The following is a 13,296-nucleotide window of genomic DNA, read 5'->3' on the forward strand; positions in this document are numbered from 1 at the left end:
TTGAAGTAGGAGATTTCCTTTTACAGCGGCAGTAAAGCTCCGCAGGCGGGTGTTGAGATTGTGTCGCTGGTCGGAACCGAGGAAGATGAGTTGTGCTCGATCAAGATTGAAGTGAAGAGCCGATTGTTGTTCTGGCTCAGACGTGCAATTTCGCAATGTTTTCTATTATTGTATCTGTTGATCGAGTTTTGCTCTCAACTCCTATCAAAGCTGCGTCTGTTTCCCAGTCCTCATCTGCGACCGCTCCCTCTTATACTCCGCCAGCCTCTCCTTCGCAAATTGCACCGCATCATGCCCGGCCAAGAACTGCATGTACTCCGCCCTCCCCTCAACCCCAGTCCCCTCCGCAGTCTGCCTCGCCCTCTCCCTCAGCCTCGCCACTCTCGGCTTTCTCACGTCCTCACACAACTTCAACAGTCCCGGAATCTCCTTCCTCTCCACGTCCCTCTCGAGAAACTCAGAAAGCGTGATGGCGTCTTCAATCGCCATCGACGCGCCCGAGAAACTATGCGGCAGGACCGGGTGACACGCATCCCCCAGCAACGCGGTATAATTCCTGCTGCACCGCGGAAGCTCATCCATATCCATCAGCTGCCAGATGCGGAACCCTTCCGGGTCTGCCAGTTCCAGCAACCGGATAGCGCGCGGGTCCCATCCCTTGTGGACGTCGCGAACGGTCTCAAAAGAAACTTTGTGGTTGTACGAGGTCGCAGTCGCATTGTCTTGCTCTTGGTCGGCTTCCTTATCGGATAAATGGGCCGGGTGGCATATAGTCACGTTGAAGAGCTTGCCGTGGTCCACGGGGTAGACGATGTTGATGATGGAGCCTTCGATCCAGGAGAACATGGTCAGTTCGTCACTGACCAAGGAGGACATGGTTGGTCGTTCTGGACAACAGATCTGGGGAGCATGAAGCGGATTGCATTTTGATTGGCGGTGCGTTTCGGGAAGTGTTTGGTGCAATCGATGATGGCTGGACGAATCGCGGAGTGGACGCCGTCTGCGCCGATGATGAGATCTGCGGAGACCGTCGCCCCGCTATCGAGCGTGAGACTTGTGTTGTCGACATCCACCGAGGTGACTTTGACGCCGGTCTCGATTTGGACGCCGCTTGAGCGCGCAGCGTCCATCAATTGTTTCACGAGCTGGGGACGATAAGCGAAGACCGAAGTGGCCTTCTTTGCCATCTCCGGATCTGTATTCTCGTTCGCCTCTCTGATCAGCTCGCCGTGTGAGTTGAATATGCGGGCCCTGTTGGCCGCCACGGCGCCACCGACGACGGTGTCGATGCCGAGGTGCTTCAGACAGCGATCGGAGTTTGGCGTGATCCTGAAAGCGTAGCCGACTTCTTGGCCGGTCGTTGAGCGCTCGTAGATGGTGACGCGGTGGCCGTTGCCTGCGAGCCCGATGGCTGCGGCGGGGCCGGCGATGCCTGCGCCGACGATGATGATGTTGAGGGGGGCCATTCTCTCTGTTTTCGTTGAATGGGTGTCGGCAGGAAATAGCATGGTATGATGTGAAAGGAGAAAGTTGGTGGATTGGAGTTCCGATCAGGAGTGTCTAGGAGCGTTTCCTATGCACTTTATACCTTAGGTAGGAGTTACCAAGACTCGAAGTGTAGAGGTCGGCACCAAGAGTCCTGGAACCAGCCATAGTTCTGCCGTCGGACAGCAAGCCTGTGGTGGTGGATCTTACTTTATGATTATTTTCTGAGGGCGCATGAAATGAGCTTTAGTGAACTTCGGACTTTTTGTTTGCGGGTAGGATACGGGGCATTGAGTCCTTGATACAGGATCCAGGACTTTTGCTTTTCGACCTCCGTAGTCCGTACCGTACTCGTTTATCTCGCAGCTTGGCACCCTGAACGGGTATAGCGGCCTCGGAAAGTATCTTCTTTAGCCGCGGATAAATTGGAAAATGTCGACCGCGTGAGAATTTACAATGACTTTCCAAAGTTTTGCAGGATCTCTATACACCTTTCTCCATCCGACATCGCTATCGTTATCTCTATCCCTATCAAGTCCTAGCAAAAAGCAAAAGTAGTTGACGCAGCGTGCACCCGACCGGCAACTGGATTCACATTGGCATTAGCCGTTTGGAGCACAAAGAAGGTTGCAAAGATTACGAGAGTAAAGGGAACTCGTGCAATCGATTAGCCGTTAGTGATGCCTGGAATTCCCGGCAGGTCCAAAGGCTGCACCACCTGCAGGAGGCGCAAAGTTCTCGTTAGTAACCAGAAACTGTTTGCCAATATTGATGACTAAAGTATAAGTCAGTGTGATCAAGAGGTGCCGTCTTGCGCTCGGTGTACCAAGGGCGGAAGAACATGCGAGGGATACGAACGCTACCCGGTCTTCCTCAACCGCACTGCACGAGGCCCTGAAAAGCGGCATAGGCTAGATGAAGCGAAATATGTTACCTTTCCAAGTTCGGAGCAAGCTGTTGTCTCCATCAACGATTGGGGCCTGTTCCCCGGAGCCTTAGCAAATTCAGAAGACGATCGCATGCTTTTCCAACTCTCTGCTACGCCAGCCTTTGAGAGCCAAATCGTAGCCCTCTTTTTCCAGAGATACTTGCCAGCGGATGATTGTGTTCAAGTTGGCTACGCAAAGAGTGATTGGCTTCAGCAAGCAATAGGACTCCAGGACCCTGGAGAGGCACTGCACCTATCCCTCAAAGCCATATCTATGACCACAATAGGACGCTTGTGTAAGGATGACAGACTGGCTTTTCAAGGTGCAAATTTCTATGGGAGTGCTTTACAACAACTTCGAAAAGCTCTCCAATCTGAAGTTACAGTATGGCACGATGAGACACTTGCAGCCAGCTTCGTCTTGGCACTTTATGAGGCGAGTTTATTTCAGACCTGCTCTTCCTCTTCCAGATAATAGCGTGACTCATGCTAACCTCTAAAAGCTCTTCGGAACAGAGTCAGCCCTAGCTTCAATGCAGGCATGGGATAGACACATGTCTGGCTTAGAAGAGCTGATCTCTATGCGGGGACCTCAACCTTCGCATTTCCCCTTTGGGCAGGAGATGTTGGAAGACATTCGCTCTTCAATGGTAAATGCAAATGTCATTTCCATTCTAATAGGCCAGGACTGACTAGCTTTCACAGATGCTATCATGCCTAGAACACCGCAGGACGTCAGTCCTTGCAGATGGGAGATGGCTAGTCGGACCCTGGGATGAGACTTCAAATAGTACACATTCTCGATTATTCGATAAAGGCTTTGCTTTGGCGAGACTACTGCAAGAATTTGATAATGCAAACCTTGCTAGCGTCGGTACCAGCATCTCGACACTGTCACATTGCCTACAACTCGCCCTCGATATGCATACCGATCTAGAAAAATGGTATGAGGAATTCCTTACCAGTTCACCATCGCCTTCGTATTGGCCGACACCACCATCTACCTTTACCATAGCTCAACGACAAGTCGCGGACTCGGGCCCAGGAGGGCTTCCGTTGCTTTGTTATCCAAACCTCATGGTGGCAAGCAATACCGTCACTCTCTGGGCCCTGAAGCTTGTTCTCAGCAGTGAGATCGCTACTATATGCCAAATCATCTTATTAACCAATCGCAAAGCTCGTGCCGACTCTACCGCTACAGATCCTACTGCGTCTCTCATGCTGACCTCAATGGCCCAGCGCACAGAGGCCCAACACAGCGAAGAACAACGTATGACTCTAGCAAGCGATATCGCACGCTCGTTGCCTTACTGCCTCAACCGAACCACGGGCCTGCTAGGCCCTAGGAGAGCCTTCTTCGCTTTACGCACAGCAATGGCTACGATTCGACGCAGTCCGGGCCCAGAAATGGAGTGGGGCCGGGCAGCTATTGCGAGGATGGAAACCAAGTCAACCCTCCTGGAGCGATGCAGCTCCATCCATACTTCCTTGGGTCTTGCGGATATGAGGGACTCGTAACTCACCAACCTGCCACACTGATGGTACGACCCCGTCCACGGCCGAGTCTTGGATTGAGGACCGTGAAGCCGAGCCAATAAAGGCTTACCTTTCCACGAAGATTTAGACCTCTTCGTGAGTAGCCATCCTCTTCAATAGCGTCGTAACAGCGGTTCTCCCCTTCGGTTGTACCTTCCAGAGCTGTGCCGGCCTAGGAGCATCCATTACTGTTGCAACTTCAGTCGCATACCTCACATACCCCGTGCTTTCGGCGCTAAAAGCACTTGCAATGCCTGGATCTTAAGAATTGATTGATTAGTTCTCAAACCCGCAGCTGGCTGTAATCCACTGTGGCCACCATTATCACCGAAGCCTGCTAGGCAGGGTTTGACATGCGACGTGGCTTGGACATATATTTTGGAGATAAGGCGGAAACACCAGAAGCAGGAGTGCAGGAGGCTGAGGCGCCAATTGACCTTCCACCACGTGAGGATATACTCAGGGCAAGCATGGGACATTGGTGACAATTCAATAGCTCCCAACGGCCGTGCGCAGGGATAGCGACCGTACCAACAGGCAACGCTGGCCCGAAGAGATTACGAGGATGCAGCAAAAGATCGATTTTCATATTTTGACGTAGTACATACTTATTTTTTCAAGCTACCTATGGTTATGATTGGATTAGGACGCTTTGTGAAAAGTTTGGTGACGAGCTTACTCAGCAAGAGACAAGAGATATATTCCCATCTTCAACTGCACCACTTTCCTTTAAAAACAGCCAATCCATTGACTTACCGTACAGTATGCACTCTACGCCTATTTTCTCCCTTTTCAATTATCACTGAGTTCTCGTTACATTGTCGTGCCGTTAATGTCCGCACAGGACCTAATGCTAGCCGGGGAAATAGGGAGCATTAATCGCTTTATGACTGCGCTTATGAGGAAACAAAGCTTCCAACCTACCTGCTGTGTCTGAACTATGTGAAAAGCTGCTACGTGGACAGGTGGATCCTTCTTCAATTCTCTCATATTACGTCCAGAGAGCGATTACCTGGCTTACTCATATAGAATCAATCCACAACATGCCCGTGCCGAACTCTGGAGAGGCAGCAATCGCAAATGATGTTGGGAGGTTGGAGGAAGAGATTAAGAAGCTTGTGAGACGCCTGTCATATGCCTACTTGTGTTGAAAAGAAACGGCTACTGGATGTAAAGACTGAAATTGATGCCGCAATCGGGCTCGTCGAGAGCTGGTTATAAAGAGAATGCGTCACGCCACTCGGGGTGGTTGCCGTCCTTGTCCGGCAGCATATTGATCACTTGGCAGGACTTGTTAGGAACATCGGTGATGGGACCCACGAGACACATGAACCAGCACCGAAGAGTTGTGCTGGCAAAGAGATTCACAAAGAGTACTTGCTTTTTGTTTTGGTACAGGGACGAATATGTCAGATGAATAGGAGGCTGGATGCACGACTATTTCATCAGGGAAGAGCTACACGCACCACGCCGTCAGCTCGAGAGCCAACAACTCCCGAACTCTAAGCTCTTGGGTCACCTTCTGCTACGCCGGTTTTTCCTCAACGAGGAGCCGCAGGCAACCTCGCCGTCAGCTCCGGAAGCCACCCCTCACTGCCAATTCCCCATCCTTGACCGCGTGTTACCGTACCATTTCCGCCGTTACCGTCATTTTCGATGTGACCTGGCTGGCTGTCCTCAGATACACGAGCAGTCGGGGTATCGCAAGACGGTGTTCTCATGCTTTAATGGCCGCCCAAATTTCGTCATGATCGACGCACGTGCTCATGGCACCGTGATGAAACTCCTGGGCGGCATTGAAGTGTTGTGAAGAAAGGTTAATGCTTCAAAGAGGACAGCCTCCTGCGAAGAATCGAGAGGAAAGCGTCTCGGCGCTTCCGCTAGCGCGTGTAGGGTATGGAAGCCGTCGGGAAGGGTTTGAGATAGGAGCCCGGCTAGGCCCAAAGGTTCGTTGCTCGGAGCAGTATGCCCTTTGGCAGGATAATGGCGACAGTTGTGGTCGTTGGCAGATCGTGCGCTGGAACTTCTATCTCAGATCTGTCAACCTTGTACCAACAGCGAGAACACCCTTGGCTTACCGAGAATAATTGGTAGACGACGCCGTTCAACGCTCGGAGTTGTGATGACAGTTCCTCCATTACTGTTGATCGTCGTGTCTCCATGGAAGTTGATAGTCTTGGGTGTGACTTTGCCACGCTAGCACGTCGACTCTGATCTCTGCTTCAACGGCAAGTACCTGGGTGCAATGGTAATAGGCGCATGACGTACACCAGCGTTCAGACCGCTGTGTCTGGCCAGATTTGTTGTGGATAACAGATTCGTGACGCGACAGAACAATTTCTCGCTGTCGCTGTGTTGTTCTAGCGACCCATGCTCGCATTGATCATCCAGTGCCGTCATTGATGTGTCGGGTACACGGATGTTACCTGTCACAATTCCCTCTAAAGCGCACCTTTTGAATCTCGGCTAAGGTCAACACTCAAGTCGCCCACAGCGCGTACAAGCATTTGTGGTTCTGGAGGCCTACACCGTCGGTGATATCAAACTCCTCCGTGGTATGGTATGTGGTGGTCTTCCTTTGCTTCGTTAGCGATGCGACGAGAGACGACAAAGAAGAAGAAGAAAACCTGAGGTCTGATTTTCGTTGAGAAATTCGACCCCGCTTCCTTGTGTCTCGTCGCCGGGCATTCGATACTCCGGTCGAGAGCGCGTCTATCCATTTTGGGATCGAATGACGCATTGATTCCTTCAGGACGTCCAACTTCTGGTTGCAATGACTTCTCTGACTTCTGGGCACTCGAACTCATTCGCAGCGACAACAGAACTATCGAACGACATATCGTCCTAGGAGAGGTTTTACCACCTTTCCGTCGTTTCTTCTTGTTGTTGGTGATCGATCTCTGTTGCTTTTTGGGTTCGCTCGGGCATGGCATGTGAGATCTAGTGACTTTTGCACAGAGACTTTCTCACCTCCATAGGAGGACTAATCTATTCCTGTCGTGAACTCACAAGTAGAGTGCTTTCGCCCTATGGGTAAGATGTACTGTAGCAGCGGACATTTGACTATTTCAAACCCGACCAGGCTTTGAGTCAGCAAGGCGAGGATTACAAGGACGCATCTCGCAATCTACAAGAACACCACCTCTCCGGCCCCTTGACACTCTAAACAAGCTCCCATCTTCCACCAATACTCAAGTCTTGAGACAATATATTTAAAAGTGAGACCTTGGCACCCAACTCTCGGAGAACCTTGGGAAAGTTCATGGTCACCTGAGCACCACCAGCGAAGATGATTGTCAAACAACCGAGGCTCAATGTCACCTCAGGCGGAACATGTCTCCCGCCGGGTGCATGTACGTGAACTCTACGCCTATTCGATAACACAGAAGTCTAGGCTGCAACATGTGTGTTTCAACTCTGTCTTTGTCCCTCAGACATTACTGTTTCGGTGTTCACAACTTTAAGGTGCGAGCGAGGATACCGAATCGGCTGTCCCGACTGAGTTTGCTGTGTACTACCCTAACCACGTTATGGAAGAAGACCGCAAGAGAGATGATCCCATGGATCTTGACAAGCCTGAGGACGCACCACCCGCTTACACTGCTCTCGGCAGCCCTTCAGGACTTACGGATTGGACGGAGAAAGAGGACAAAGTGAAGACTGACCATGACGAGGCCGAAGAAGAAGAAGAAGAAGAAGATGAAGATGAAGAAAAAACCAAAGAAGAGAAAGGAGCCCGCCGCAAAGCCAAAGGGAAAGCCAAAGCCTCCCCACCACCACCCGACGACAACGACGACGACAACAACAACAACAAAGACCAACCCCCCCGCGTCGCCAGACCCACCCCCAACCCATCTCCCCCAACAGCAGCATTAAACTCCGACACCCACACGGACATGGACACCTACCGGGCCCTCGAGACCCACAAAGCCCTCGAAACCGCCCACGGCCGCGGGACGCACTTCGCCGACGCCGACGCCGCCATGAACGACACCCTCTCCTCAGTCCCCCTCTCCCCCAACACCGAAAACACCGCCCCAGGACCCTGCAACGGTCCGACCGGATCGTTCGACTCGGCGAAGTTGAGGGGCAAGTTGGAAACCCTGCGGCAGCGGCAGCAGCAGCAGCGAGGGGATGGCGGTCGAGGGCAGGGAGAGGGGTGGGGCTTTGCGTGGCAGGAGACTATGACGCGGGAGAAGGTGGAGAAGGAGGGGTGGGGGGGTGATGACGACGATGATGCGTTCCCGTCACAGTCGGCGCAGGCGGAGCGGGAGGAGGCCGGGTGGGAAGTCTATGACGAAGCTGCGTGGGAGACGGCGGCTGGGCGGGCGGCGAAGCAGGAGAGGCGGGTGGTGGCGTTGAAGGTGCCGCGGTCGTCGTTTTCGGTCCGGGGAGAGTCGGAGACGGCGGGGCGGCGTGGGGAGTTGGTCAGGGCGGTGAGGGGGTACGAGGCGATCCTTTCCGGGACGTTTTTGAGTTATGAGAGGGATGATGTGATGAGGGTGGTGCATCGGGATGGTGACGGTAGGTGCATCTGTTGTGAGTGGGTGACCCTGTCTCAGGTCGTGCTTACGGTTTGATAGGCAAAGTGTTCACACTTCTCCCTCCCAAAGCCGGCGCTGTAGCCGGCCGGGCGCATACGAAGGACTTTGTGCCTGCGTGTTCGGCGGCCGGGAGTGGGGCTAGCGATGAAGGTAGCTGGGAGCGACTTGAGGGGAAGGGCGGATAGGGAGTCGTGCGACAAGGCCTCGATGCAAATATGGTAGTGGTTGTTAGGAGACAGAGCTTGTCACGGCATACGCTCGCGAAGACAATGAGATGTGGTCTTGGTCGGTATGGTCTTGTCAAGAGTTCATGGCTGAAAGAAGGTCGGACCTTTTTTAACAGAACAAAGGGTGTTTGTGCGTTACTCAAAAATAACGTCAATAAGATAAAGCGCGAAAGGAGTTGGGCTTGTTTCTCCAAGGACCAGAACAACGTCCATTGAGGTCCTGTCAAAAGAGGCGAGCGACGGACGACAAAGCAACCTTTTTCTCCATGGCCGTCAATGGCGTTCGAAATGCGTGGGCCCTCCTATCAGATGCACCAGCCTGTCCATATCTCGCAAAAACCTGCCACATCCACACCTTCGGTTCCCCCCAAACTCCCATCTGACAGCTTATCAATATTCATCATCCAATATGACTAACCCCTACGCTAACATAGAGTACGTAATGGCCCACGTCGTCCCCATCCAGAACAGCATAATGTCAAACATCAACCGCGGCGACCTAACCGCCATGTACGACGCCGGCATCCCCACCCCCATCAGCGCCAACGTCCAGAGACGGAACCTCCAAAGATCCCAATGCAGCGAAGATCTCCTGCCGCCGACAACCAGTGCACGCACATGCCCCAACACCTCCCTCGACCCTCTCCGAATGAACGAGTGCGAGGGCTACTGGCGCGACCATCCCCCTCGACCGGAGGGACTACTACCTCCCCTGCGTCAAGCCGACGGGTATTGGCCTCCACTCACCCTCTGCGATCCGCACGACGGGCCCCACCATGTGTGCGAAGAATGCAGGGACGATTACCGCATCCAGGAATGCCAGGACGAGACGAGCCGGATCGCGTCGGCCGCCGCCGTGTTGTGCAAGACGCACAGTCTGGCGTTCTTCCGTGACGCGGCGGCGCGGAAGGATTGCGAGTGCTATGAGAGGCTCGATGGGGGATGGTCGTGTGTGGGTTGTCGGCGGGAGACGTTGATGACTTTACATTGCAGGGCTGTGCCGTGGAAGAATGATCTGTTCTTCACTCATGTCAGCAGAGTGAATGGGCGGAGGGTGTATGTGGATTATTTTCGGAAGGCGAGGCAGGATCCCGCGTGTCCGATCCCGGAGTGTGGAGGGAAGCCGTGGATGAGTTATACCGCTGCCGAGGTGATGGAGATGTGTTTGGGTTGTTGTGCTGTTCAACACTGCCTGACGTTGCCTCTGTGAATGATGTATGGTGGTATGCGGGTGCAGGGACACTGTAAGTTCAGATCGACTCTTCTTCATTTCTTTATGGGAAGCTGCTGGCCCGTTGGCTGTTTTCTGAAAGATTTTCGCTTTCGCTTTCGTTTGAGCTTGGTCAAAGGTTTGGTAATTGGACCATTTTCACAAGGGCAAATTTCGATAATGTTTCAAGCGGCCAGTCGTGGACTTAAGAGAGACCCGATGCTTTGTGTATCCACGCTCACTGTTGCACGGCGTTCAATGGGGCAGTACTCTTCCATCTGTCCTTGCAAGTCTGTATGAAGTCTCGAATGAGCTACGTTTCTCGAAGTTTCACTTCTCATTGAGCAGATTTCATTTCTTTCCCCCTTCCCTGCTAGATTTAATAACTTTTCAACTCCACTCAGTAAGGTATGCAACCCTGCCACTCCTGTCCTCATAGCTGGCTAGATGCCCCTTCTTCAGGTATCTGTGCGGCAGAGCGACTCGAACACCGGGCAAGCTCCAATATTTCGCTGCAATCCATCCAAGACACATAATGTTCTAATATCCGATTTAGTTTCGGACAAAGCGCAACCATAGCCGTCAAGGTTCTTCCAAGCGTGTGACGGAAGACGAATAAATTATCTCGCCGTGCAGCTAGATACAGGTAAGCACTCCCTTCCTGACGCTAGATGCATTTCTGCCAGATACAGGCGGCGAAGAAAAAGAATTCAACAGGGATACAATGCGAATCAAAGTGAAAGAACCAACCCCTCGAAAAACGAAAATGAAAAAGTGTAATGAGATAATGTCACCCGTACCTTGTCGTCGCTTGGAGCACATGATTAGCAAGGACCAGATGTTGGGATGTTGATCTCTTCATTTCCTTGGAGATTACAAAAGGTGGTCGATAGTGCAACCTAGAATCTGCCCAGAAATATGTCAGCATCAGGGTCAATCAGGGAGGTTCGAGAAGAACAAAGCACGCCTGAAGCGCCAATCCTATTGAGAAGTCTTAATCAACCTTACCCTATATGAGCGAAGCGAGTATGTTAAACATGATGATCATTGCTGTTCAAACCCTGCGATGACCTTTGCACAATTCCCTCACTCCGAATACAAAAGCCTCTCCCTTTCCCTCTCTTCCTCTTCATCCTCAATAGTCACTCCTCAAGGAGATAATTAGCGCTCTCAGCCCAGTCTTTACCTAACCCTCCCGGCCCTCCTTCGACCCCTTACCACATATAGTCTTTACCTACCTACCTACCTACAAACAACCCTCCCTCCCTTCCTTCCATCCACCATGTTCTCCATCACCCGCCTCACCCTCACTTCCACCCTCCTAGCCAGCACCACCTTCGCCCTCGCCACCCCTATGCCAGCCGCGAACCCACTAGCATTGGATGTCGCTTGCACGATCGATTGGAGGCTTTGGAGAAGTCTTGTCGGGGTGTGACAGAGAATTTTTGTGACGGATCTTTTTGCAAAGAATGTCAAGTGGTTGCCATTAGCTGTGCATAATCCACCCCGTCCGTCTCCGAGTCGGGAGATTTAGCGTTTTAGCCGGTACGTAGACCATGTGGAAGAAGTTTAATCATTCGCCAGTGATTTGCCCTCGAGATATCTTGCGCAGCGCAAGTTCCACAAATCAGACGAGAAAGAGCAGGAAGCCGTTGGGGCCTCTCAGGCTCGGGGGGACGAGGCGGGATTCGGTCTCGGATCAGGCCCCGGGAGCGGCACCTTCCCTTCCATCGCGGATCGAAATATAGCGGCGGTTTTACCTACATCCCTAAGGTAAGAACCTTTTCCTCCCCTTTTGCATTCTCCAACCATCTCTCTTCTCCTCCGGATCCAGAAGTACCATCATGTGCGCTGTTGCATGATATGAACCCCCCTCCAAACCCGGTTTTGCCCGATCGATTTCCATCAGGACTCCATCCCCGTTCACAAACCGCATACCCAAGATCCATTAAACAGACATACATCATTACATATACCTGTTGCCCCCGTTCGAATACTGTCCGACGAATTTTGTTTAACCCTACCCGAATTCTCCAAACCCCAGTCGATTTCCCACATGGCTGACCCATCTGTCGAAGCAGTCACGCTCTGGCGGTGCAACCTGGAAAGCCTAAATTCCCAGCATCTCGCCCCCCTCTTCCAGCAACACCGAATCTATGCCGATAACACCCAGCCGCCATAAGCAACCGTAGAGGTACGAGACGGCGCCCGGCTTGCGAAACCCGGTTGCAATAGTACCATGCCGTCATTGTTGGCCCGGGACAGCATCTGTGACCCTGCTACCCACGGCACTTGGCTGTAGAGGTCAAACAAAGCTCTTGTGCGCTGTGGAAGCTGCAAGGTTGTCTTCAAGTGGTTTCAATCCCATGGCGAGCTCAGCCTCGAAGCAATTGCGGTTGGGCAGGCATGCGTCCAGATACAGTGGTGGTCGATTATTTACGGTATCAGACACGCTTTTCTTGACGTCTACGGCGAATCCTACACCATAGTGCTTCGATTCGGCAAGTGGCAGTCTTTACGGCGGCGTCTGTGGGAAACATGTGACCCTTGGACGACTCGACCATGCATGACCTGGAGGTCGAATGTAACATCGGTCGTGACAGGTGTGCTCTGCCTTCAGCAACTAGTGTTCATGTCCGAGTTTAAGGACGATCGTATCGTCCCTCCAGGGCTGTCAAGACGCCGTACGTTGTGTAAGCAATTCGATTAACACATTGTTTCGCGACTGTCCCGTCTGAAGCTCCACGCTGAACGGTGGAGCAGTCCGTCGCCTTTTCGAAGCTTGGGATTTTTGTCCCTTGTTTACCGACAGCCGTCCGGAATGGAAAATCAAGGATCGCACGCCTGGAGCCCGTGTCCGGATTTGAAGATCTGATTATCTTCAGACGCTGATCTCATCATCGTACGCTAGATCCGGAAGATGATCGAATAGCAGACAAGCTCCGCGTGGCTAAATTATCCATATCCAGCACGGTCGAAAAGGTCCCAACGCCAAAGTTATGGCGTATGTGCCGGTCTGCAGTATCTTGTGAGCCAAGCTGCCGGCAAGAAAGCGATGGAGCATACAGCAGCCCGTTCCCCCGATACCTTCAACTCTGGAAACCATTTCCCCAACAACAATCCGCCAGCCACAACGACAGTCCGCTGTTGGCCGTATGTGGAAGCTCACTTGTATGAGAGACCTCGCGCCACGAAACCACCCTCCATCGGATCATCTTCGACCCCAGCGCTTTTGCTCACCGTCGTCTTTTCGCCACCCGGCTGGCTTTCGAGGGCCGGTGGGCCGAGATCTGGGGGACGGCACGGGTTCCGGTTCGATGCCCTCGAGCGACCCGAAGCGGGTTGAGGAACCGATGGGGTAATGCA

At 52.6% G+C, this 13,296-nt stretch overlaps 4 protein-coding genes across 4 annotated transcripts; 3 read left to right on the forward strand and 1 right to left on the reverse strand.

The window, feature by feature from the left end:
* Positions 1 to 204: 204 nt before the first annotated feature.
* Positions 205 to 1,466, reverse strand: HO173_011610 (uncharacterized protein; the record flags this gene model as incomplete). Its single annotated transcript, XM_037313490.1, has 2 exons — positions 205 to 827; positions 980 to 1,466. The coding sequence occupies 2 exons, from the start codon at positions 1,464 to 1,466 to the stop codon at positions 205 to 207; spliced, it is 1,110 nt and encodes a 369-aa protein (XP_037159578.1).
* A 699-nt stretch (positions 1,467 to 2,165) lies between these two features.
* On the forward strand, positions 2,166 to 3,931 carry HO173_011611 (uncharacterized protein; the record flags this gene model as incomplete). The annotated part of the gene is made up of 4 exons (XM_037313491.1): positions 2,166 to 2,225; positions 2,277 to 2,849; positions 2,917 to 3,063; positions 3,119 to 3,931. The coding sequence occupies 4 exons, from the start codon at positions 2,166 to 2,168 to the stop codon at positions 3,929 to 3,931; spliced, it is 1,593 nt and encodes a 530-aa protein (XP_037159579.1).
* A 3,307-nt stretch (positions 3,932 to 7,238) lies between these two features.
* On the forward strand, positions 7,239 to 8,678 carry HO173_011612 (uncharacterized protein; the record flags this gene model as incomplete). Its single annotated transcript, XM_037313492.1, has 3 exons — positions 7,239 to 7,302; positions 7,415 to 8,473; positions 8,533 to 8,678. The coding sequence occupies 3 exons, from the start codon at positions 7,239 to 7,241 to the stop codon at positions 8,676 to 8,678; spliced, it is 1,269 nt and encodes a 422-aa protein (XP_037159580.1).
* A 451-nt stretch (positions 8,679 to 9,129) lies between these two features.
* On the forward strand, positions 9,130 to 9,930 carry HO173_011613 (uncharacterized protein; the record flags this gene model as incomplete). The annotated part of the gene is made up of 1 exon (XM_037313493.1): positions 9,130 to 9,930. The coding sequence occupies one exon, from the start codon at positions 9,130 to 9,132 to the stop codon at positions 9,928 to 9,930; it is 801 nt and encodes a 266-aa protein (XP_037159581.1).
* Between the last annotated feature and the right edge of the window lie 3,366 nt (positions 9,931 to 13,296).

This window comes from Letharia columbiana, assembly GCF_014066305.1.
Source record: "Letharia columbiana isolate WasteWater2 chromosome Unknown Sc0000065_s0, whole genome shotgun sequence".
NCBI lineage: Eukaryota > Fungi > Ascomycota > Lecanoromycetes > Lecanorales > Parmeliaceae > Letharia > Letharia columbiana.